The sequence below is a fragment of the Centropristis striata genome, chromosome 14 (assembly GCF_030273125.1).
Source record: "Centropristis striata isolate RG_2023a ecotype Rhode Island chromosome 14, C.striata_1.0, whole genome shotgun sequence".
Lineage (NCBI taxonomy): Eukaryota > Metazoa > Chordata > Actinopteri > Perciformes > Serranidae > Centropristis > Centropristis striata.
The window spans coordinates 27613110-27635517 of record NC_081530.1 but is presented as its reverse complement, the minus strand read 5'-3'; the positions used below and the strand labels follow the sequence as shown (position 1 = coordinate 27635517).

Genomic DNA, 22408 nt, shown 5'->3' with positions numbered 1-22408 from the left:
TATCTCTCTCAGGACAAGGAGATCATGAAGGAGATTATGGATAATGGCCCTGTGCAAGGTAAGACTTATAAATAATATTTTAGTGTCAACATTTGCTCCCAAGTGAGCTTTACTTTTAAATAATCGAAACAACACCGCACCCCCAAGGGTCACACAAATTCAAACACATGCACCGTGAAGCCTCGTGTTAGGTATCTGACCTCAGATGATGTCATGTTTGACCTTGTCATCGTGATGGTTTTGTCCTGGGTCTCAACTTTGACCCCAACTCACCTGTCAAAGCTGACCCTCCTTTATGAGCCCGCCTCACTGTCTAGTGCCCATCTGGACCATTGTCAAGTTCACTTGAATAGAGGAGTCACGTGTAGCTGTGTGTGTGTGTGTGTGTGTGTGTGTGTTATTCCCTATGAGCCTGTGCCAGCTTCTTGTTTTATTGTTTAGCAGTCCACGAAGACTTATTGGCTTCATGTCAAGGTCCTTTTTGCCTTTGAGTTTCACTCTGACACAAAGGCATAGAGTTGTGCGTGTCTGTGTTTGTGTGTGTGTGTGTGTGTACTCATACATTGTGTGTCAGTGTAAGTTGTTTATAAGAGGGGAGGTCCACACACTGTTCTCAGCCAGAGAACATTGGATTTGGTGCAGGTAGCCCTCCAAAAGAGGGAATTTCTCAGCTGTACATCCGGAGATTTTTTCCCGTTGAGCTGGAATAAGAAAGTCACACGGAGTTCAGTACACACACACACACACACACACACACACATCTCTGTCCTGTCTGATGTTTGGGTGTGTGTGACTCGGGGGGGAAATTGGAATTTGTTTGGTGAAATTAAGTAATTACTTTTAGATTAATTGTTGCTTGGATAAGATTTGTATCTCTCCCTTCCATAATAACTTCAGCAGTCTGAATAGTCATACTGTATGTGTGCGTGCATGTATGTATGTATGTGTGTGTGTGTGTGTGTGTGTGTGTTATAAGCGTCTACTAATTCTCCCTGCGTGTTTGTTCTTGCAGCTATTATGGAGGTCCACGAGGATTTCTTTGTCTATAAGAATGGGATATACAAACACACTGACGTCAGCTTCACCAAACCTCCACAATACCGCAAACACGGCACACACTCAATCAGGATCACTGGGTAAGTTTCCAGCATACAATGTAAAATATAATTTAATATCAAATGTTTTTTGCTGTGTTTTTGTGAACCAACACCTTATTAGTCATGCATAGCTTTTAGTAGAGATTTGGCTCTTCGCACAAATCTGATTATTCAACATAAACACCTTTGAGATGAAGATTTTCTGCCTTTTGATGAAGTTATTGACAGGGAAACTAACTATTTTTTTGATGAATGTTGTTAGTGTGGCTCCGTCTAGTTTTACTTAAAACGCACACTTCAATAATGGAGCGTGAGGATGTAGTTGACGCGTGTCTTAAGCCGAAAAAATCCCACAGTTTCTTTCTTATGGTTTATTGAAAACCTTTCGTTTGAGCATTACAAACAATAAACTGCAGCAATCCAAAAATAATAATAATTATAAGCACGGTCAAAAACTAGTGTGCTCTCCTCGTCTCCATAATCCTAATTACAACAAAGTAAGCAATTATGACGTTACACACATCTCAGCCAATAATAAGAGTGCAATTCCTACGAACCAATAGGCATTCCTACAACCTCAATAAAGAACTATAAACTTATGAAATACAAATCTGAATTATTTATCAGCTTCTCTACAATGTACAAAATGGCTCTAACAAATGTGGTCTGGACAAGAATTGGACTTAATTCTAATCTTCCTGTCTGGTTTTATTGTTGCTACATGCTCAATAGTTGCCATTTCAGCAGAAAAGAGTGTTTATTAATGATGAATCAGGTTTTAATTGATCCAAAGCTGCAGAGAGTGTACGTGCCGACGAGTTTCCCTCCCAGTCTGTTGCTCATGGAGACACACCTTGGCTCCACTCCTTCGTCTGCCCCAGACAAGGCCTCCCCCTTCTTCCTCCTCTATATAGTAACTACTGCGACCACAAATATGCAGGCAGGTAGACGGCTGACACACCTGGATTACCTGCCCCCACCCATCTGTCTGTCGTTATTCCCCCTCCGTCCTCCTCGCTTTCCTGCCTCATCTTTGTGGTGTCTCCATCATCACTTCTCAGCTCGCCATCTGACTCACTGACCACCCCGCTTTCTCTTCTTTATCTCCACATCCAAGCCAAAACACTCTCGTTATCATTTAGATTACAGACAGGCAGTTATCTGCTGCTGCTTTTATGCAATGCTTGCTGCAGTGAGAGGTTTCTGACCTGTAAACACCCTTTTCACTTGTAAATATTTGACTCTTCTCTGCGAGCCAACCAGCTGGTTTTCAAGTGTGTCTGCCGTGACAATGATACGTTGCCGCTCACCAGTCTCACTTTCCAAATTATAAAAATGAGCAGCTACAGAGTAATGGGTCTCTAATGGGGGCTGAGGAATGTGTGTTTGTGAGCGTTTGAGTGTTTGTACCTCATCGTTTGAGCGTGTCCACAAACACTCCAGACAGGGGATCTCAGTGCTGTGATAAAAGAAGTCTCTCCACTTTTATCTGATTGATGAAGACAAAACACAACCCATTTACAAGCAGCTTTTCATGTCCCTTTTCATGTGCGTGTCTTGCGTGTATATTTTACAACATCATGTGGCATGTATAGGCATGTGAATAATATACACAGCTTCCAACCTGTACTTAGCCTGCTTCAACCACATACTTTATGCGCTGTTCTGAAAACGTCCTCTTGGGAAACTGTGGATGCAAATGTTTATTCAGTATGCTTATGACGTGTGGACTGTAATTATATCTCTACTAGGGGTGTCACGATTCTCGAAATCCACGATCCCATTACAATTTTCACTGTTGAAGGAGAGTAAGTATATGCACATCAGGCGCAAGGACTTCAAAAAACAACATTTATGGAGAAAAAAGGATCTTAGAGCTTATTGGTGTGCATGATGTAAAACAGCGTATTCTCATTAACGGGTTTGTTGTTTCATAACGTAACTTTTGCAACATAGTTCGTATGATATCCAACAAAATGATGGCAGTTATTTAAACAAGTGACAATTATAACAAGTTAGTCGCGACTGCTACTGTACGCAGTTACATCAGTGACATAGAACGCAATAAAATCATTTTCCGACAGCACGCGTTCGCAGATCCTCTGGGTGAAAGATTTGGGTGTGCAGGACGAATATGCGGTGCATCAATATGAACAGAATCCATCCTCCTCCCAGTGGTCCAAAGCAAAGCCTCTGTGCTTCTGACAGCAAGCTATGACCTGTGACCTGGATGGACGACATCAGTTGAAAATCTATGAGGTCCGATATTTTTTTCCCTGAACAAATGTTCTGCAGTAATGTGAAAGCATTCACTTTTTATAAATGTCTGTGCAAATGTATTGACAATCTGCACTGTTCTGGGGTAAAATGGCTTTAAGGCCGCATAGTCAAAGTAAAACCATTTATCAAATTGTTGATCCTGAAATTGAAAGCTCATTTTGATCATTTTTCAATATAGAAATTTAATTGTGAGCCTGCTTATCTCCACAACCTCAGTTTGTCATTAAAGTGTGGAGGTTTGCAGGATGTGAGATGATGCTGAGGATGAGGATGTTGGATTTCCAGCTTTCCTGAATGCCTCCTGCTCTTTGGCTCCTTCTACTGACTCACTGTGCGAGTGATATGGATGTACCAGCGACACGGGTTTAGGGACGGATGAAACACAACGAGGCGGGGTGTTTTGAGCTCCAACCTGCCAGCCACAGGCATCAGTGTGTTTACATAGACCAAATCCCACAGCGGTGCGTTCCTTTAAGCCTAGGGCCTGGGAAAGTTTGTGGAAAGAGCATTGAGGTCCAGTGTGGTGGAAAGGGCATTGTCTGGGCCGCTGATCCTGACTGCACCGGACAGAGAGCGGGGGATCAATCCTCGGAGAAGAGGTCAGGGGTGGGCTGAGGGGCGTTGGGGAAGGGCGGGGCACATGGGCACAGAGGTATGCCCATCATTGTCCCCCAGTGAACAAGTGAGCTGATTGGAGCCCAGATAAGAGATCAGCAGTGGTCCGATTCTGTCTGGCTCTGTCCATACCAATAAATATGCAGGCGGGCAGGCATGCATATGGGATCTCACACACACACACACACACACACACACACACACACACACACACACACACACACACAGGTGTGAATTGGCCTTTACTCACAAACACAACTCTCAGCTCTGCAGTCTGTTTCAGACTGTAGTTGTTGTTTACACAGCTGTTTTTAATGTGTCTGCTCAATGTGACGTCTGACATCAGTCGGGGAAACACAGAACTAATAAAGACACTGGCTGATAGGAGGTTGGCACTATGTGCCAGTGTTGTGGTGGCAGGCCACTGAGTTGGCAGAGTCTGCGACCAGCCACTCTCTTTCCCAGCATTCCTTTCCCTTATAAAAGATAACAAGCGATTGGGCACCGGGTGTCTCTTGGGAAACGAAAGGCCTGGAGTGCAAAAACAGGATGGGAATTGGCTTTGGGAGAATGTTTTGATCATGACGAGCAGAAACGACGGGCGTCTAAAAGTTGGCAGTGGCTAAGCTAAGACCAAAGTGCAAGGCATGATGGGAATTTATGGGCCTTTGCCAAGTTTCCTGAGAACAAAGCTGCTGGCAGGGAAGAAGGGTAAAGATAGACTTCTAAGTTCAGGTTCACACATGTATGTTTGTGTCTTGTCGGCTGTCTGTGACAGGACTGAGGTGGTGTTCACTTCCTCGTAACCTACCCTCTCCTTCCTGATTCGTGTCCGGAAATGGCGGAGGAAAAGGGGGATCCCGTGTTCTTTTGGGCTGGAATGATGTAGGAGTGCAGCTCGGCGGTGTGCAGCCATAAATACTCTGTTTTCAGGATGTTGTTAACAAGATGAAAGTTTTTTTTCCACCACTTGAAATCTACTTATAACTCTTCCTGCTATTCTTTATCAATAATGCCAAGTGAGTTCTAGGAGAATGCATTCCTGAGAATTGTTTACATCTGACATTTATTGGGAGCATCCACTCTTTAAAAATAGCATTTTAACTCTGACACAGCTGAAAATATGTTGTTGTCCTGTTGTTTGGCCCTTCACACTAACGTATCCTCTCTGCTTCCTGCACCAGATGGGGAGAGGAGAGGAACTTTGATGGGACATCAAAAAAATATTGGGTAAGTTCCATTGTGATAAACAAGCCGATGCCCAAATTAGCTCTTAATCATGCTTTTTCCCTACTGAATAATAAAGGGGTGTTTTACAGTGTTGCCAGTTCTGTTTTTGCCATTATCACATCAGTTCATATTTCTCTCTAGATTACTTTGACTTTCATGGTGTTTTATTTTTACTATCGTAATATACCAGTACTGATGATAACCATGATATTTTGAATATGTAATATGATTATATTATATTATATATATGATACTATGTTTACAGCCTCTCCAATTCCCTTCATTTTTATATTTAGTGTGTTAGGCAAAAAAAAAAGAAAAAATGCACAACAAAATTAAAGCCAGTTATAATTATTTAAAAACAAATATTTATATATATCCGTTTGTATTGATTTCGACTGAGGTTATTAGGTTTTATATATATATATATATATATATATATATATATATATATTGGTTTGTTTTTTATTTACTTAAACTCTGCCTCTTTTATAGGAGCTTATTTGTCTTATCCAGATTTTATATATTTATTCATGAACTTATTTTTTTTTTACTGGAAAGTACTTGTGCTTTAGCCTGAAAAGGCTATATCAAAAAAATATTCATATAAATAATAATGTGTATGAATATAGCCAGGTTCTGTATATGCATTCTCAAATAAAAATCAGTAAAATCTTTCTTATCTGTGCTGTGTTTAACTCTTCTTTTTCTTTTCAGATTGCTGCCAACTCCTGGGGAAAGAACTGGGGAGAGAATGGCTACTTCCGTATCGCTCGTGGGGACAATGAGTGTGAGATTGAAACGTTTGTGATCGGTGTGTGGGGCCGGATCACGATGGAAGACATGCACAACCATCATCACCACCATCGTCGCCGACACATTTAGAGACACACAACCGATGTTAAAACCCAACAGAACTTTGTTTTTAATCCCACCTGTAGATGGTTTTTACCCCAGAGGAGAACCACACCAAGAGTCTCAGAACTTCAGCACATCCCCTAACCCATCAAGCTGGCTGGGACAGCCACAAAATCAACCCCAGAGCCCCTAAACCTTATCTTTTTATACCTTACTTCACTCTGGGGATCAATACAACCCCTCTTCTCCTCCATCTTCACCCTTTTAAGAGAACAACCCTCCCCATGCTCCTGTAACTCAATGTTTATGGCACCAAAAACAAAACAACCAAGCTAAAGCTCTTTTTACGTCGCCTTACAACTAGGCACCTCAGGTACCTACTGATCCAAAGACCACACTTCCCAGAATCCTCAATGTAACATCTGGTGAAACATGTTCTTGTCAAAGTTGGGTGAAGACAGAAGGAGAAGCTCAGTCTGATCTTTTTATTCTTCTTTGTGCTTCTTTGTCAACCTTTTTCTAAGTCTTTAATTTTAACAGGCACAATTTCAGAGGGACAGAAAAGAGGAAATCTGAGAAACAGATTATCAGGCCCTTATAGAGAAACACACCCAGCTGAAGTGTGTAACGTGATAACATACTATAGATGACCTTACTGACATTTATCTGTCAGCTATACAGAGGCACAGTTCAGCTCATTCCCTCAGTTTTAGAGAGGACACTTGGATGGAGTTAGTAGCTGCAGGCAGTAGAGTTTCTCACACATTCCAGTGAAAACTTAGAATCTGATGCTGGAAACAGGAGATTTCAAGAGGATTTACATTGCCACTGGCCATGACCAGCAATCAAAATGACTCCCAGTTTATGAGAGAAATTTAAAGGGACAATTTAGGCTTGGTTTGTATGGCGTACTTATCTATGGTCAGCGTATTATCTACAGTAGATGGTGTTCAGCATGCCTCCAGTTTAGAGAAGCAGGCAGAATACTGACACAGAAGCTAAGTAATGTGCTGCTGTGGAGGGAGGGGGGTGTACTATGTATTTTAGCCAAAAGGTCCCCTGTCATGCTGCCCTTTTCCATGGGGAAGTGAAGCCGTTCTACCCTCTGAAAAGCCACCAGACTGCTTTGACAAAAAACAGTAATTTTAGCGTGTGGGTTGCTGGTCCACAGCTGCCTTGTTTAGTTAGTCTGTTTGTGTTACTGTGTAACGCTGGTGTTAAAGGGTTAGTTTGGATTCACCGAAGTCACACAATTACACAAACAAACTAACCGATCGAGGCGGCTGTAGACCAGCAATTCCCTGCTGTGAGAGGTAAAATTATTATTTTTGTCAAAGGAGTCTGGTGGCTTTAATGAGAGCACTACGGCTTCGGTTCCCTGTCAGAAATGGCCGTCTAACAGCAAGGTAAAGCACTGAAAATATTCTTAATATAGCATACACTTAAACACTTAAACACTGCCTGCTTCTCTAAACTGTGAGCCATCTACTGACTGTGGAGAAGTACCTCATACAACTCCACTTCAATAAATCTGAGCTGGTCCCTTTTAGAAGAGAATCAGACTAAATATTTGCTTTTCTTCTACACATTTATTCAGTGTTAATACAGAAAATGAAGCATGTATGATTTGGCTGCAGCTGAAGTAAATCATTTTCAGTCATGCTTGATTAAAATAGTCACCATGAACGATGAACATATAAATAAAAGCCATGCTGCCAATCCTGACCCCGCCATCTCATTTAAAAAGATAAAACCCTGAAGCATTAAGAGGTTAAAAAAGATTGTAATGCCTTAAAGAAACAGAGTTTTGACCACTGCAAAAGAAAGTGTTTGTGTATAGTAGTCTTAATTTGCTCTGTTCTATGTACACTGTTACAATTTGAGCTAAAAAAAAGTTATTTTTTTGTTGCAGTTATATATTGTGAAGTTTTATTTTACTACTTGTTTTACGATGTACTGTATGTAGAAACTTTCATAACACACTCATCACTCAGTCGCTTTTCTGCTTGTGCTTCTACATAGTTGTAACTGTTTGACCACAGCGAGGAGGACGAGGGGGAGATACTGCTGCTAAAGTCCGGTCTGTGCTTCAGTGTTTGACTGCAGACTCTGTAGTTTGGTGCTTTTCATGTGTAATAAACAGCCACTTCCAACTAATGCAGAAACACTTCACGTCACACAGGTTGCAGATGAGCTGTTTGGCTTTTATATTTTATATTGTTTTCTGCTACTTACTCTGCAACTTAACATGTTCCAACTTATCAGCTGCACCGCTTTATGATGTCTTTATATTCAACCGATTGCAGGCTTGCTGAGGGATTCTCAGATCTTTTGGGAGCACAGCCTCACTTGAAAAGGAAAGCTTGGTGTATTTTTACCACTTACCTTAAATTAAATCCCAGTGTGCTTCAGCTGTAACTTCAAAAGGCTTTTCCATTTCTATATCATCACATCTTGTGATCTTTAAGGTCCCTCTATCATCTCCTTCAGGCGTGGATAAGCAGATAGCATAAAAGCAAAGATAGATGTCAGGATGGGCAGGCAATGTGCAACGTGGTGGATACGTTAGGAGTTATTGCATGTTTCTGACACGAGTCTTTGCTTTCATTCTGAAGTGAGTGAGGGAGGCCATCAATATGAGATGGACAACAGCTTTTTCCAATGTGAAACTGAGCTCTCTGGCCTGCAGTGGTTTATGTTGAAAGGAAGGGAGTCTTCTTTTATATATTGTATCTGTGGACATGTTGATATAGCTCCTTTACAAGAGAGAATAGATCAGTGGAAAAAACTTCAGTTGTTAGATTGGTTTACATAGCTGAAAGTGGACGGATTAGCCTCATTTGTTTCATCAGAAGTTTGGAAGCCTTATTATTAATTTATAGATATTTCATGACCTCCTCAAGAGCAGCATCGATTACAGATGGGAGTTTCCACTGTTTTTACTGACTTGAGTTTGTACGAAACACTCACTGGCCGAGCTGACTAACTTCTGGTTTATCCCTCTGTTGTTGCCGGACCGAATGGATCAAATTTTGATAGTTAAATCAGTCTTTTTGCAGAGGTTTTGACGGCTAAAATTTATAGTCACTCCTTTTCCCATAATATTGAGCAGGTTTTGGCCTCTCTCATAGGGTTGTTTAATACAGTAATTAACTTGATACATTTCCACAAAAACACTTAAGAGTGTGAGTGACACAGAGAGATAACTTCTGACGAGAAGTCAGTAAAAAGAGTTGTTTGTTTTCAATTGATTCACTCATAACTCGCACATCATTAGCATCAATGTGAGTTGCATCAGTTCTGTACTCACTGGTGTGTATCAGCGTCCTGAGAAAAGCAGAAAAATCACTGTTTTCATGCAGAAGGAATTATTTGAATCTGACCAAAGATAGTCGAGAATTTTTTGTCAGTTTATTTATTTTGTCGTTGGATTAACAGTCAGTCAGATTCATTGTTAGCTTGGATCGAGGCACTATATATTATGCCTGATATATAGAAGAGGTATAAAAAAAACCTCAAAGCATTCTCCATTAAATGTTCATGAACAACACGCGTGCCATATTATTTATTAATATTTTTAGTTCAAATGGGACCAATAAAAACTATATTACTAGAGATTCTCTTCAAAAGCCAAATCTATTCCATAGAATCTTACTTTCTGCAACAGTTTTCTCCAACAACACAACCTCTCCTCCAAAAGAAACACCCAGGAGCTGCAGTAGACATCCACTTAGAAGTTGTGTATTTGATGTAAAATGAACCACTCCATATTCACTGATGTGTAGACTTTATTTATGACAAGATATGTAAATTATATACTTTTATTCCTTGTTTTCCTGTGCAATGTTTTATTTTCTCTCTGTCTCTTGTATCGTGTGCACTAAATGCAAAACCACATTAGTGTTCACTTGTGCGGCACAATAAAGTCTTTCCAAAACCAAAAAAGTGGTCTCGTTGTGATCACTGGCACTAGTTTGTATTGAACCATTGAAGTATTTAAACAAGGTGATATGATCGGAGAGAAAACACCTTATATGGTGTGTTAGATGGTTGAGAAGGTGTGTGATTTTTAGGAACATTAGGGATCAGTGAGCCACAATGGGAGGAACTGGGCGCAGGGTGTTCAGGGGAGGGGAGCTCCATGGGACGTGGTCGGGTGGGATGAGGACAGTTTTTATAAGATTCTGCTGGGTCAGCATACTCTTCCATCACTGGGAGCAATAACTCTGAGCATCAGACGGTGAGATACCAGGCCAAAGAGTCTGCATAATAATAATCCAGAAAAATTCAGAAAAATGTAATTGAAATAATCAGACTTAAAATGTTGGACATAAATGTTTTGAATCACATGTTACATTTCACTGAGATCATTACAGAGAACTGCAATTCTTCCTCTGAGCACAGAGGTCAGAAGGTGAAAAAATATTGAGAAACAAAAGTGTGAGATGAGATTTTTTGGTTAATAGTGAGTCCTAGTTTTTTTTTTCTGTACAAACTTTAATTATTCAAACATCAATAATTCAATATCCTATTTTTGTCATGAAATGGTTCGATAAAACCCCAAAACACTGTGGTGTACAGATGATCAGTATTTGGCTTTCACCGTTTGACGGTATGTGCATCTGCAGCTGTAGAACAGCCAATAAGAACACTCTCTGTCAAAAATCGACCTGTTATTGGCCAAAGTCTCCCGTCACAGCCTTGTTTATCTAAAGCCTGAAAACAGCACTTTAACCCCTTTTCAACCAAACCATAACTCACAGCATACACCTTCAATGTTTGAATCTTATTTCAACTCTGAACTAAATTCTGCTCAATACTAATTTAATCTCTTAATAAAATACAGTAAATTATCTGGTTTTGAGCTGCTACAGATATAGATATACAGAATAGAATACATGTTATGATAAGACTGTTAATGTGGAGTAAATCAAACACCAATCACTATATCACTTTTCCATTTATTTATTTATTTACCTTTAGCAGGGTTCATATTTTTATATTATATAGCTTGTTTTTCATGTTTGTACATTTTCTAGGTGTTTTACAATGTTGTGATGCTTTTATTTTGAAATGGTGCCGTCCAGTGTGAAACGGGTGCTTTCATTTTGAAAGGTAGTGACAGGAAGTAACAGGTGGAACGGTAAAATGAAAAATGAAAGGTAAATAATAACGAATGCGTCATAAAGTATCAAAAAGGCTTCTATAGTGGCTGGCTGACAGGAACAAGGTTTGTTTTCTTATATATTAGTGGCTATATTTGTTGCCTTAACTCTAGTAAAAGTGCTTGTTTGCTCAAGTGCTAATGCAAATGTTTGTTATTGTTTTCCCACCTCATAGCTCTTATGGTGGATTCACAAGCTGACCAATGAATGTCTTATTTTTATTTTCATGGAGCTACGATTTTAAATGAATCTTGTGAACTATCAGTTAAAGAGTCGAACGTCATTCAGCCAGGATGCTTCTAAACATTCATTCAAACCACAAAAACGGTGGTCGGTAGCGTAGTGGGTTACGCAGGCGCCCCATGTGTAGAGGCTACAGTCCTCGCTGCAGCTGGCCCCGGTTCTAGTCCCGCATCGGACGGCCCTTTACTGCATGTCATTCCCCTCTCTCTGCCCCCTGTTTCCTGTCTCTCTTCAACTATCCTGTCCATTAAAGGCATGAAAAAGCCCAAAAAAATACATTTAAAAAAAAAACCACAAAAACAATAAAGAGCATGTATGTTATGCAGTAAACCAGTAATTTATTAACTTTATGCAAAAAGCAATGCCCAATGCCCAGGTCTGCTCTAGAGCCACGTCATTACATCACTGTTAACGTCCGTATGTGTCTCCGCCCTCTCGGCAAGTATAATAACGACAGCAGACTACATCTCTAGAACACATCTGTGCTGCTCATTTTGATCACTATGGAAGGCCAATACATTCTTATCAACACTGAATGTAAGATGTTAATGTTGGACTTTGTTGTACGCTAGCCCACTAATGTTAGCACGCCAGCGATCGCCCGCTAACCTTAATCACATTGCACTTAAACAAATCAAATAAATGAATGACGCACGTTTTAGTTGCTCTCTTGGTTGTCTTGTTGGTCAGATAACCGTTAGCAGTTCGCGGTTCAAGACCAGCAAAGAGTTGGTGCCGCCATGGAACCTGTTTTCCTGGCCGGGAGTCGGTTCTTTGGCGGTGGAAAACCAAAGAACCGTTTGCAGTTGGGCACGGCCCGGGAACTGGCTCTGGTCGAAAAGCCCTACAAGAGGAGGTGCAAATGTCTGGTTTTCTCCCAGGTCACATGAATTACAACATGCTGAAGAGTTATTATGCAATATTTGCTCAAGGTCACCTAAAAAAAGAAAAAGAAAAGAAAAAAAAAAACTGCCTATCCTAGCTTTAAGTTTGCAAACATGACAATGGAGAAGATCTCATTGAGTAGAGTTGGTTTTCATGGACTTTTTTTATCAAGGAGATTGGAATTATATACACACCGCTCTGTATCTGGCTTTTATTTGGTGAGATACAGCAACTGCAACAAACAGTGTCCTTTGTCTGTTGTGTCTTTTTTGCAAATTTTCCTTTCAGCTAGATTTGTTTAAAAACACGTAACAAAATTAACTGATTGTCAAATTGAATTGGAAACTCTCTATAAACAGAATCTCCACTCTTTCCACAGTGCTTCCTTAAATACATTTTCCACAGTTTCCCCCTCCTTATGTTTGTTGTGGTGTGCGAGAGTACTTTGCATGTCTGTACCTTTGTGACCCACATAAACACCTGGGTGAACACCTGCCTCCGAGAGGGACAGTGTTGTAACCTGGAGAGAGGACACCCTCCTGTTTGAAGTGAGAGAAATTGCAGGTCTGTAAAATTAGTCTTATTTAGCACATTGTCACATATATCATGAGGTTGTGTCAGTGAAAACTACCAGGTGTTATCACCAACAGCCTGTTCAACAAACACTAATAGGAGGGTGAACAGACCTGCTGTGTCCAGTGCAGACCTTGGCAGCAGTGACCTTCATCTTGCATTCCTGCATCGAATAACTCACCTATGAGGCATTTTAATGAGATTCAGAGTATGTTCACTGCATTCTTTAAGTTACACTTCAACATAAGTAAACATTTGGTCTTGCCATTTTCTGTTGGTAACATGTGAGCTCTTGTTGCAATTTCACAAACTATAAACTATATTCAGACTTAAAAATCTGTTTTGGGATCATCCTACTCAAACTCTATTTCTCAACATAGCTAATATTGCACATATACTTTACAGCAGAATGACGATAAGAGTTTATTTGTAAAAAACTGATTTTGATTAATTTTCCTGAACAGCATTTTGATGCAGTGTAGTGAATATAAATGCTTTGTTTTTTGATTGTTTTAATTATATTTTTTTTCCTGAATGGTCTTTTATTAATTGTGCCCTCAAGGGAAAATCAGTCACAGTGGTGTTGGATCATTCATTTTGTTTTGTTCATTAATAAAGTTGTGTTTTGAGGTAAAATATCTTGCCAATAAAATACAATCCTGGCAATTTGCTTCCCTTGTTTTGGACAAAATAAATAACACATTTTGCAATGTGATTTTTCTAAGCTAATGAAACAATGCAGAATTTGACCTTAAAACTATTAATACTTCTCAATCTTTTATAATCTATCAAAAAACAAAAACACTCATACAGACTTGTTGTGTTCGAAACATTATGATAATTGCCTTTGTGTATAAATAAAGGGATAGGTGAATGGAAATACCACCACCATCCTAAAATTTTACTCCCACGGTGCTATAAAACCTTCCACTGTATTTCGCAGGAAATAATTATTGCTAATCATTCAGCCGATTAGCTAAAATATGAACATTTACCAGGTTATCCAACAGACTGTTATAACCGGGCCTCAGAGAAAGCTTCAGAGTGAGTTATGAAAGAATCTGGAGAAAAGCACACAATATTACAGAGCTTATCTCTCCGCAGCAGCCACAGGGACCAAGTATGGAAACTTGGATCAAGGGATCTGTCCAGTGACTGTTTACATTTCTCTCATTGTTTCTGCGTCACCAAGTAGCCAAAGCATTCATTACCCCGGCAGCTAGTGCTCCTCTCCTCCCAGCTGATGGTGAGGAATGGACGAGGACCAAGAAAAAGGAGGAAGCAGTTATTAAAGACAGGGGCCGGGGAACAATCAGTGGCTGGAGACCCCACCCTGGTCCCCCCCCGGTCCAGGAACATGATCTTCTCCTCAGGTTGTGCTGCATGTACTGTAGCCGGTTCTGCAGACACAAACATCTCTTTTCCATGTGCAGACTGTACTTGAGTGTACTCAGGGGACGTCAGTAAACATGTTGTGGAAGATCATGCTGCCTGCCAGAGGCAAGGCCCTTTCCCTTTCAAACAACAACGTAATAAAGAACATACTTTGAGGGGATCCCTGTCAGAAGTATTGAAGCATCAAATCAAACAGCTTCAGGGGGAATCCTGAGACACACATATGTATTGTACACCTTTGATGTATAGTTTTCTGCTGTGTAGACTATTATTTCAACATCACATACATTCCATCTATATATTATAATTAATGTAAAGCATTTCCTGAAGGGAAACATTGTTTTAGTTGTCTGTGATGCTGAATTTAAAGAGTAATGGTTCTTAATAAAGTGACATATGTTATGGAAATTTCACAATATATTAAATGCATAACAACAACTGTACAGGACAACTAAATGGCCGGCGTTATAATATCCACAAAAAGTCCTTTTTCCCTTCTCCTATTAAGCTTCTGAACCCAGGCCGTACTCATTTTAAGTGACCGTTATTTTAGAGTCGTTCCCCCGACTGGTTTTATATGTTTTTCTTTTATGGTTGTTATTGTAACTTGGCCCTCCTACCGTCCCATGCCACAAATATGTTTTCTTTAACTTATTTACTGACTTAATTTATTCATTGTCTGTTGTATGTAAGGAAGTATGGGCTGGGAAAGCTGCAAATGAATTGCTTCATTCTGAGTGTTAACTGTGTAAAAAGGTTTTTTTATTCTTTAATATTTATTCTTTAATATGCTTTTTTCCCCAATTATTATTTTTTTCAATTATACATACTTGGTAGGTTTCTTTTTCGACAAAGTCAGTGTTTTCTTTTCTGTGATGTTTGGCCATTGTTCTATTAGAGCTTTTCTAATACAGGATGGGGCTGTTATGGAGATATTAGTCGGTGAATTTAGCTTGTGTCTTCACCGTGCCCTCATCCTGTGAGTTTTTCTTTTAATTCATACCTAAATTAATAACCCAAAGACTAAAACATAAAAATTGCTTTTATTTTCTTCATACAAATGGCTTAAATGATGGGATATCGACCAACTGTTATAACTTTAAATCTTAAAATCCAGAAGGCCTTGTGACCCTCCGTGTGACTATAGTGACCCCTAGTGGGGCTCGGGACCCTCAGGTTGGGAACCAGTGGTGTAGATTAATGATCGATGTTTCTCAACAGTCTGCAGTCTTATCAGATGTTTGATCCTGATTGGATTTAACTTATAATGCAATGTTCACTCATATTCATATACAAGTTCTCTGCTCTGGTTGTTTCAGTGGAGTGCTTCAGTGCTGCCATCTGGTGGCGGCCTTTTAGTACAGCTGCAAAAATCACAGTAACATTTGAGGACCAACTTTATTGGAAGTGCCAAATTACAAAAGAATCTTTAAAACAAAAACCAATATCCGGTTCCAATAATTAGACATATGATTATTAAGTTCCTCTTTGCTATCATCATGACTATTCCTAAAAAAAAATCGATATTACAAGAATATCCATCCATCCATAATCTGTAACCACTTCTCCTATTCAGGGTCAGACAGGAGCTGAAGCTTATCCCAGCTTATTGCTAGAATAAGACTTTTAGAAAACATGTTCAGCAGACCGCCAAAGGACCAGGAGCAGCATCCGACGTCATCTCTTCAGTAGATCAGTCAAGACTGTCTTCTGTTTGTCCTCAACTCAAAGTGGCATCGTCCTCTTTTTTCTTTTTTATTTGTCTGTCTCTCTTTAGCGTGGGCCATTCCCTCTCCTGCATTCACACATTCTGTAGGCACATATGTAGAAAATACCTGCAACAAAAAGAGGCAACCACAATTTGGTGATACACAGTATGTATAAAAACACAATTGCATCTAATAGGTCTACAGTGGTTAAGTGAGATTAAATAATTTGGCTTTGGGTTTTCAAAGGTGAATTTGATTTAGAATTTGTTTTATTTACATTTTTTTTATTAACAATTTAAAAAAAATCAAATGTCATTTAAGCTTGAACCCTCATTATTATTAAAAAATCACTCGTCCTGTATTAATAGGACGAGAAATTATCTTAAAATTTGTTGGAAAATGCTCAGAATGTTTATCTTCTTAGCTCTCTAACAAATTTGAATAATATTGAGGTGTATGTCTGGACAAGATTGAACCCCTTCATTTTTTTCTTTCTCACCTGCAAAGAAGTTCATGAGCATGGCCACCCAGCCCAGTATGTAGGACCAGGAGAAGCGCCAGTCACCAAAGCGCCTCCCCAGGAAGTTGATTGTCACTCCAGTATAAATGGCCATTCCCAGCAGAACAAAGAAAGCTAAGAGGGGGGACAGGGAGGTACAAGCCAGTTATGATTAAGTTACATTTCAGAGTATGTGAATGTGTGTGTGTGTGTGTGTGTGTGTGTGTGTGTGTGTATGTGTGTGTGTGTGTGTGAGACTCACTGGAGACAAAAAACATGATTCCTGCAGCAAAGGAGCGGTTGAACCTTTCAAAGGAGGAGAAGTGAGAGAAGGACATGATCCCAGCGATGATGCCTGCAAAGCACGACATCCCTGAAAGGATCATGAAGGCCCGGGTTGCATTCCAGTAAGCTGGAAGGAGAGAGGTAGAAATCATCAAGTATATTATCCTTAGAAAGGTCTTTACAAACAGAAAATTCATTTTCAGCACAGAGATCAAGAAATTTTTGAGTGATTTTAACCTTTTTATTATTGTTCTGTGCATCAGTGGATTAGCAGATAATAGGCATAAACATGCAAAAGCCCATGACTGTAGCTGTTTAGCCTCATTTTGTAGTTGAAGGCCAGGCTTTGTGAAGGGGACTTTTATTAGTTTTTAGCTCAGGGACACTCACTCAAACTAATTCACCATTTGCTGCTCATCAAACCAATGAACCGTTTAGCCCTTCAATCCTTCTGAGAAATAATTAAATTATTTTTATATTCAACTTGTATCTAAATAACAGACCCACAAGGCGGATATAGCTGGTGCTCAAATATAGTGAAAGGACTTAACCCGTTCAGATCCCTCGACCATAACTTCTAGGATGTCTAGATCTGTGATTAATTTAATCTGACTGCAAATGCACAAATTTATTTGAGTGGATGTCAGTAAGCCAATCACAGTGTGCCACATCATCTAAAGTGGACAGTAGAGATGCACCAGCATGGCTGACTGGGAGGAAAAGAGAAAGTGTAAGGCACATTTTAATATATTAATCATACATTTAATTAATGACAGATGAAGAAATGTCATCTGAAAGATCGTTGTCTTTTAGTTACCCTTCTGGTGACATTATGTCAGTCAGGGAAGGGATAAATGAATTGAATCAGGAAATGTATTATGACTTTTCTGATTAGATTCCCTGCAATGTTAATATAGTCACCATAAATAGAAAAAAAATTAATATGTATGTATGTATATATATATATATATATATATATATATATAAATAGTGGTATATTAACAAAATCATTGTAAAAAAAAACAAGGGGTCAATGTAGCTTGTTCAATAATAAATAATAAATAAATAATATTTGTTTAAAGCACAGCTCTATCCACTGATTGAAGTTATAAAATAAATAAATAAAAATAAATCAACTTGTGTTTTATTGTTCAAAAAGGTCTCTTAATTTACTAATGTTGATTTTTTTGTGAGGTGGTTACTTGTGTGGTGTTCAGACTCAGAACTCAAAAACAAACACATAATAAAGTATTTTACTCTTTTTCTTTTAACTTATCTTAACTTAATAATTTATCAGTGCATTTAGAGTAGATATTTTTTTGTTTGTTTGGAACATAATTGGGTTAAGCATGGGCTCTTGGTCCTTCTCACACATAACTGTCCAGCCAAAGCTTCTACAATCACACAACAGTATCAGTAGTGAAAATCCAGCGATATCCAGTGATAAGAACACAGATGTCTCCATTGTGATCGTGGCTGTCCCACAGGGTTTGAAAGGCATCCTGAGTGTGCTTACCTATGCTGTCAGTCTGCATGTAGCACTTGTTGGACATGCAGTACCTCCACAGACCCTGGTGGGCATAGTTTCCAGAGAGCCGGTACTGCATCCAGTAGTCCGTTGCAGTGGAGACCACCAACAGGATATTACCAACAATAGCACAGAAGAGGCCCCCTCCCATGAAGCTGTACATCTTGAGCTGAGATAACGGGGCCGCTGCAGAGCAACTGTAATGTAGGGAGGGAAGAGGAAAATGGAAGTTAAGGGTACTGCAGATACATGTTCACAGGCTTACAGTGTGTCTAGTCAAATTTAAGACTTTATGTAGAAACATAAGCCTCAAGACCTGCAACTTAAGGTTAAATATATAATCACAAAAAAAAAGCCCAAATAGTACTCCCTCAGATTTTGTGGTTTACAGATAAGCCTGTGGCTCCTTGACCTTTCCTTTTTTTCCATTTTCTGGCTTTTTTTTTTTTTGCAGTCTTATAAGTGTATTTAAAAAATTAAAAATAAATAAAACTGCAAACTACAAAATTATATTTCATGTGAAATGGCAAAATACAACAATACACCATGACCATCTATTAAAAATGCACAAGTATTCAACCTGTTAATACAAATTCTGCCAACACTTCACAAAGGATCCATAAGAACAGACTGTGATAGCGAATCTAATCATTTAAATTAAATACTTGATTGTACATTTGGAGTTTGAGAACCACACAGGATGCCAGCCAATCGTGTCATTTCACAAAAGGTAAATCCACAATATGAAACAACCATCCAAACTGAGAAATATTCCTCATTTATGAGCATGCAGCAAGTTCTAGCTGCTTGAATCCCCTGATATCAAACATATTTACCTCTTCTTTAGTGGAACCATCACTATTAGTTGAACAGATGCAAATGAAAACCACAGTAAAATCTATGATGTTGCAGTTTGTTCTTCCCAATCCTCGTGTAACACCAGCAGTGCTTGTTCAGCTGTAATGAGGTTTTATGTGATTCTGGCAGCCTCTGTCCAATCACAGTCATCATAAGTGAAAATGTGTTGCTCTAGGATACACACACAAAACAGCCTGAAATTGGATCCCTTACCTTGTTTCTGGAAATGCACCCTCTCTACTGCCCACCTTTCTGAGGTAAAGATAGAAGCGGGTGGAGGGGGAAAGAGAGAGAGAGAGAGAGAGAGAGAGAGGTGTTGCTCACTTTGGGGGGGAAAGAGAGAGAGTCACAGACAATACTACAACCAAAAAGTTGTCCCCTCGTTTTTCTGTCGATGAAAGCAAAATCCTTTGCAGCAGTGAGTCTCCCTGTGTGGGACGCACTTGAATGAGACACCGTAGGGGCCACAGGGCATGTGACCCTGTACATTGGAGTGTCAGTCTGTGTGGGGTTTGTGGGGCCGTGGAAAAGGGGTGGAGGTCCATGTTTCTTTTTTATGTTTGTTTGTAAATGGCGTGCTCTGGAACTGGGGATATGCATAGGTATGCAGGACTGTCAGTGTCAATGCAACATGCTGAAACACACACTTTTCATTCAGTGCTGTCACACTGTGGCGGTGCGGAGGGACACATATGGAGGCATCGCTCTATACAGGCAGTGTCTCTCTTACACTATACATTAGTCTTAAATAACATCAAATATATCTTTTTATACACGGAGATCTACACACTATAGGACTCAAGATGAATGTTTAGAAAGTGAAGATTTTCAGCAAATTAGCTGACTCACAAAAACACAAAATGTCTCTCCCTCTAGCTCTGGAACATCCACACTCCAAAGCCAGTTCCAAAAGTTAACTTTTTAAATGTTGTTTTCAACAGAAATAAACAACAACATATAAAGCATGATATTCTACATATATTTAGCATACATAAATTCAAGTCAATGATCAGGGATTATGAGTAATATTAAGGATTATGGACGGATGGATGGATAGATATTGTTGGATTTATCTGCAAGTGTTTGGATGTATAAATTAGTCCAAATGACAGCTTGTTTCAGTCTCTCATGCTGCGAAAAAATGAATGCAAAAGTGCAGATGTAGGCAGTGGTGTCCTAAAGTTTAGAGAAGTGGCCTCCAATGGGGGAGACTGGAGACTTAAGGCCAAGCTATTGGGAACTGAGGTTATATTTGGCGGCTTCACATCTGTGCGCTTGCATTTTTTATGAAGGCCCTGCGTTCAGAGAAACCTCTTTTACATCATTATGAAAATAGTGCACAATGTCAGTAAGCATGTCCATAATAAACTCTGGCACCTCTGGTGTGAGCCCAGGATGACGCAGGAGTGTAGGTCCCACCAGATGACTCCGGAACAGGGTGGCATCAGTCAGACGGACTAGATTAACATTATTATTTACAAGTTCTCACTGTACTTTTGTCAAAAGTGGCCAATACAATGTCAGGGTGTTTAAAGTATCTGAAATAGATAGTAAGTTTGCTATTTTCAATGACTGCTTTATACGTAACTTATCTTGAATCACTTTTCTTATTTTGCCTAGTGAATGTGTAATTGTGTGTGTGAATTTTGAAGAACTCGCATTTCATGTTAGCATTTGCCAGTGGTCCATTATAATAGACATAATAATAATAATAATAATATGTTAATTCCAATACAAGAGAGAAGCAATGTTCTCAGTAATTAGGTGGAAAAATGTCTGCTTATATCATGCCATAAAATGAGAAAAAAAATTTTTAAATCCAATATTGTGCATTGCTGCATCTAACAATTATTTTACTTTCATTAGTTACATTGTATGATATAGCTTATTAAATATCAACTTAAATGGAAGTGAAAAATGTCCATTATATCTTCAAAATTGTTGTTCAGATACTAAGACTTTTGGCACTTTATGCACATTATCTAAGACCAGATTATCAAGACCTGCAACTTCACAGAGGTTGAATATATAATTGCAAAAAAACAAAAACAAAACCCTAGCCAGTAATCCCTCAGATATTGTCGTGTACAAGCCTGTGGCTTTTTGACCTCTCCTGGCACATTTCTTATTTTTCAATTATTTGTTTTTTATTTGCAGTCTTATGGATGTACAAGTAAAAAAACATAAAAATAGATACAATCAAATAAAACAAATCCTATAGTAATTTAATATTTTCCTGAAACGGCATTATAAGATAACTCTATCTATTAAATTGCATTAGTACTTAAAATGGTAACACTTCACAAAGGATACATGAAACTGGCCTTTGATAGTGAAATCTAATCAGTTAAATTAAATACTTGAATGTACATTGGAGCTCTCTTTGAAATCCACATATCATACCAGATACCAGACCACAGAAATATGAAACTAACATCCAAAACAAAAATATGACTCCGTATGTGAACATGCAGCAAGCACAATTATAGTTGCTTGATTCCCCTGATATCTAGAAAAAGAAGCAAATCCCCAAATTTCATTCATGTTTGGTAGAATAAATGTTCAGACATCTTGCTTGACACAGGCCAACCACCCCTTTTAAAGACATGATCTTCTTCATTAACCCTACGAAGACTTGGGCTGTTCAGTCAGTTTGTGAATATTTTTCATTCTGCAACTTTACTAATGTTTACCATGCCATGTTGGTATTATTTTTTTCAGCACGACCTCACCTATATGACCTGATAACTATTCTTTTTTACTTAAATTTACTGGATCAACATTTTGAACACAAAAGAAACACAAAAAAACGGATATCGGATATCTAAAATGTTTTTTTTTGTTTTTTTTAACCTTCTAAACATAATCATGCTCAATTAAGAATTTTTAATGTTGCAAATTTGAACACAGGTTGCAAATATAACATATAAGAGATACAATTAGGATAATATCTAGTTCTATATTTTTATACTAAATATGTTTGACATTATCTCTGGTTTTACTTATTATCATCAAACAAAAACTGGCATGTAGTTTCATGTCAGGACTTTCAAGGGAAGGGCACGACACTGCTTCGTCTTTTGTGGACTCCAGAGGGTTAAACAGCACATAAAACTATATCAACAACAGGAAGTTCAGGGGAGACACATTTTCAGCCTAGTGCTTGAGATGACAGGGCAGACGAATGA

The 22408-nt window shown here is 38.9% G+C and overlaps 2 protein-coding genes across 2 annotated transcripts in view; one reads left to right on the top strand and one right to left on the bottom strand.

Annotated features, from left to right (window-relative positions):
* tinagl1 (tubulointerstitial nephritis antigen-like 1) overlaps positions 1 to 9672 on the top strand; it is a 29542-nt gene extending 19870 nt beyond the window's left edge. The window contains exons 9-12 of the mRNA XM_059350407.1: positions 13 to 58; positions 1013 to 1136; positions 5177 to 5222; positions 5940 to 9672. Of these exons, the coding sequence (XP_059206390.1) occupies positions 13 to 58; positions 1013 to 1136; positions 5177 to 5222; positions 5940 to 6107 (384 nt within the window). The 3' untranslated portion in view covers positions 6108 to 9672. The remainder of the gene's footprint in view (positions 1 to 12; positions 59 to 1012; positions 1137 to 5176; positions 5223 to 5939) is intronic.
* Positions 9673 to 16114: 6442 nt separating this feature from the next.
* On the bottom strand, positions 16115 to 19297 carry LOC131985413 (lens fiber membrane intrinsic protein-like). The gene is made up of 5 exons (XM_059350482.1): positions 19199 to 19297; positions 18351 to 18559; positions 16812 to 16961; positions 16550 to 16684; positions 16115 to 16176 (listed from the first exon to the last, which is right to left on the bottom strand). Exons 1-5 carry the CDS (start codon positions 19216 to 19218, stop codon positions 16115 to 16117), a joined length of 576 nt encoding a protein of 191 aa, XP_059206465.1. The 5' UTR covers positions 19219 to 19297.
* Between the last annotated feature and the right edge of the window lie 3111 nt (positions 19298 to 22408).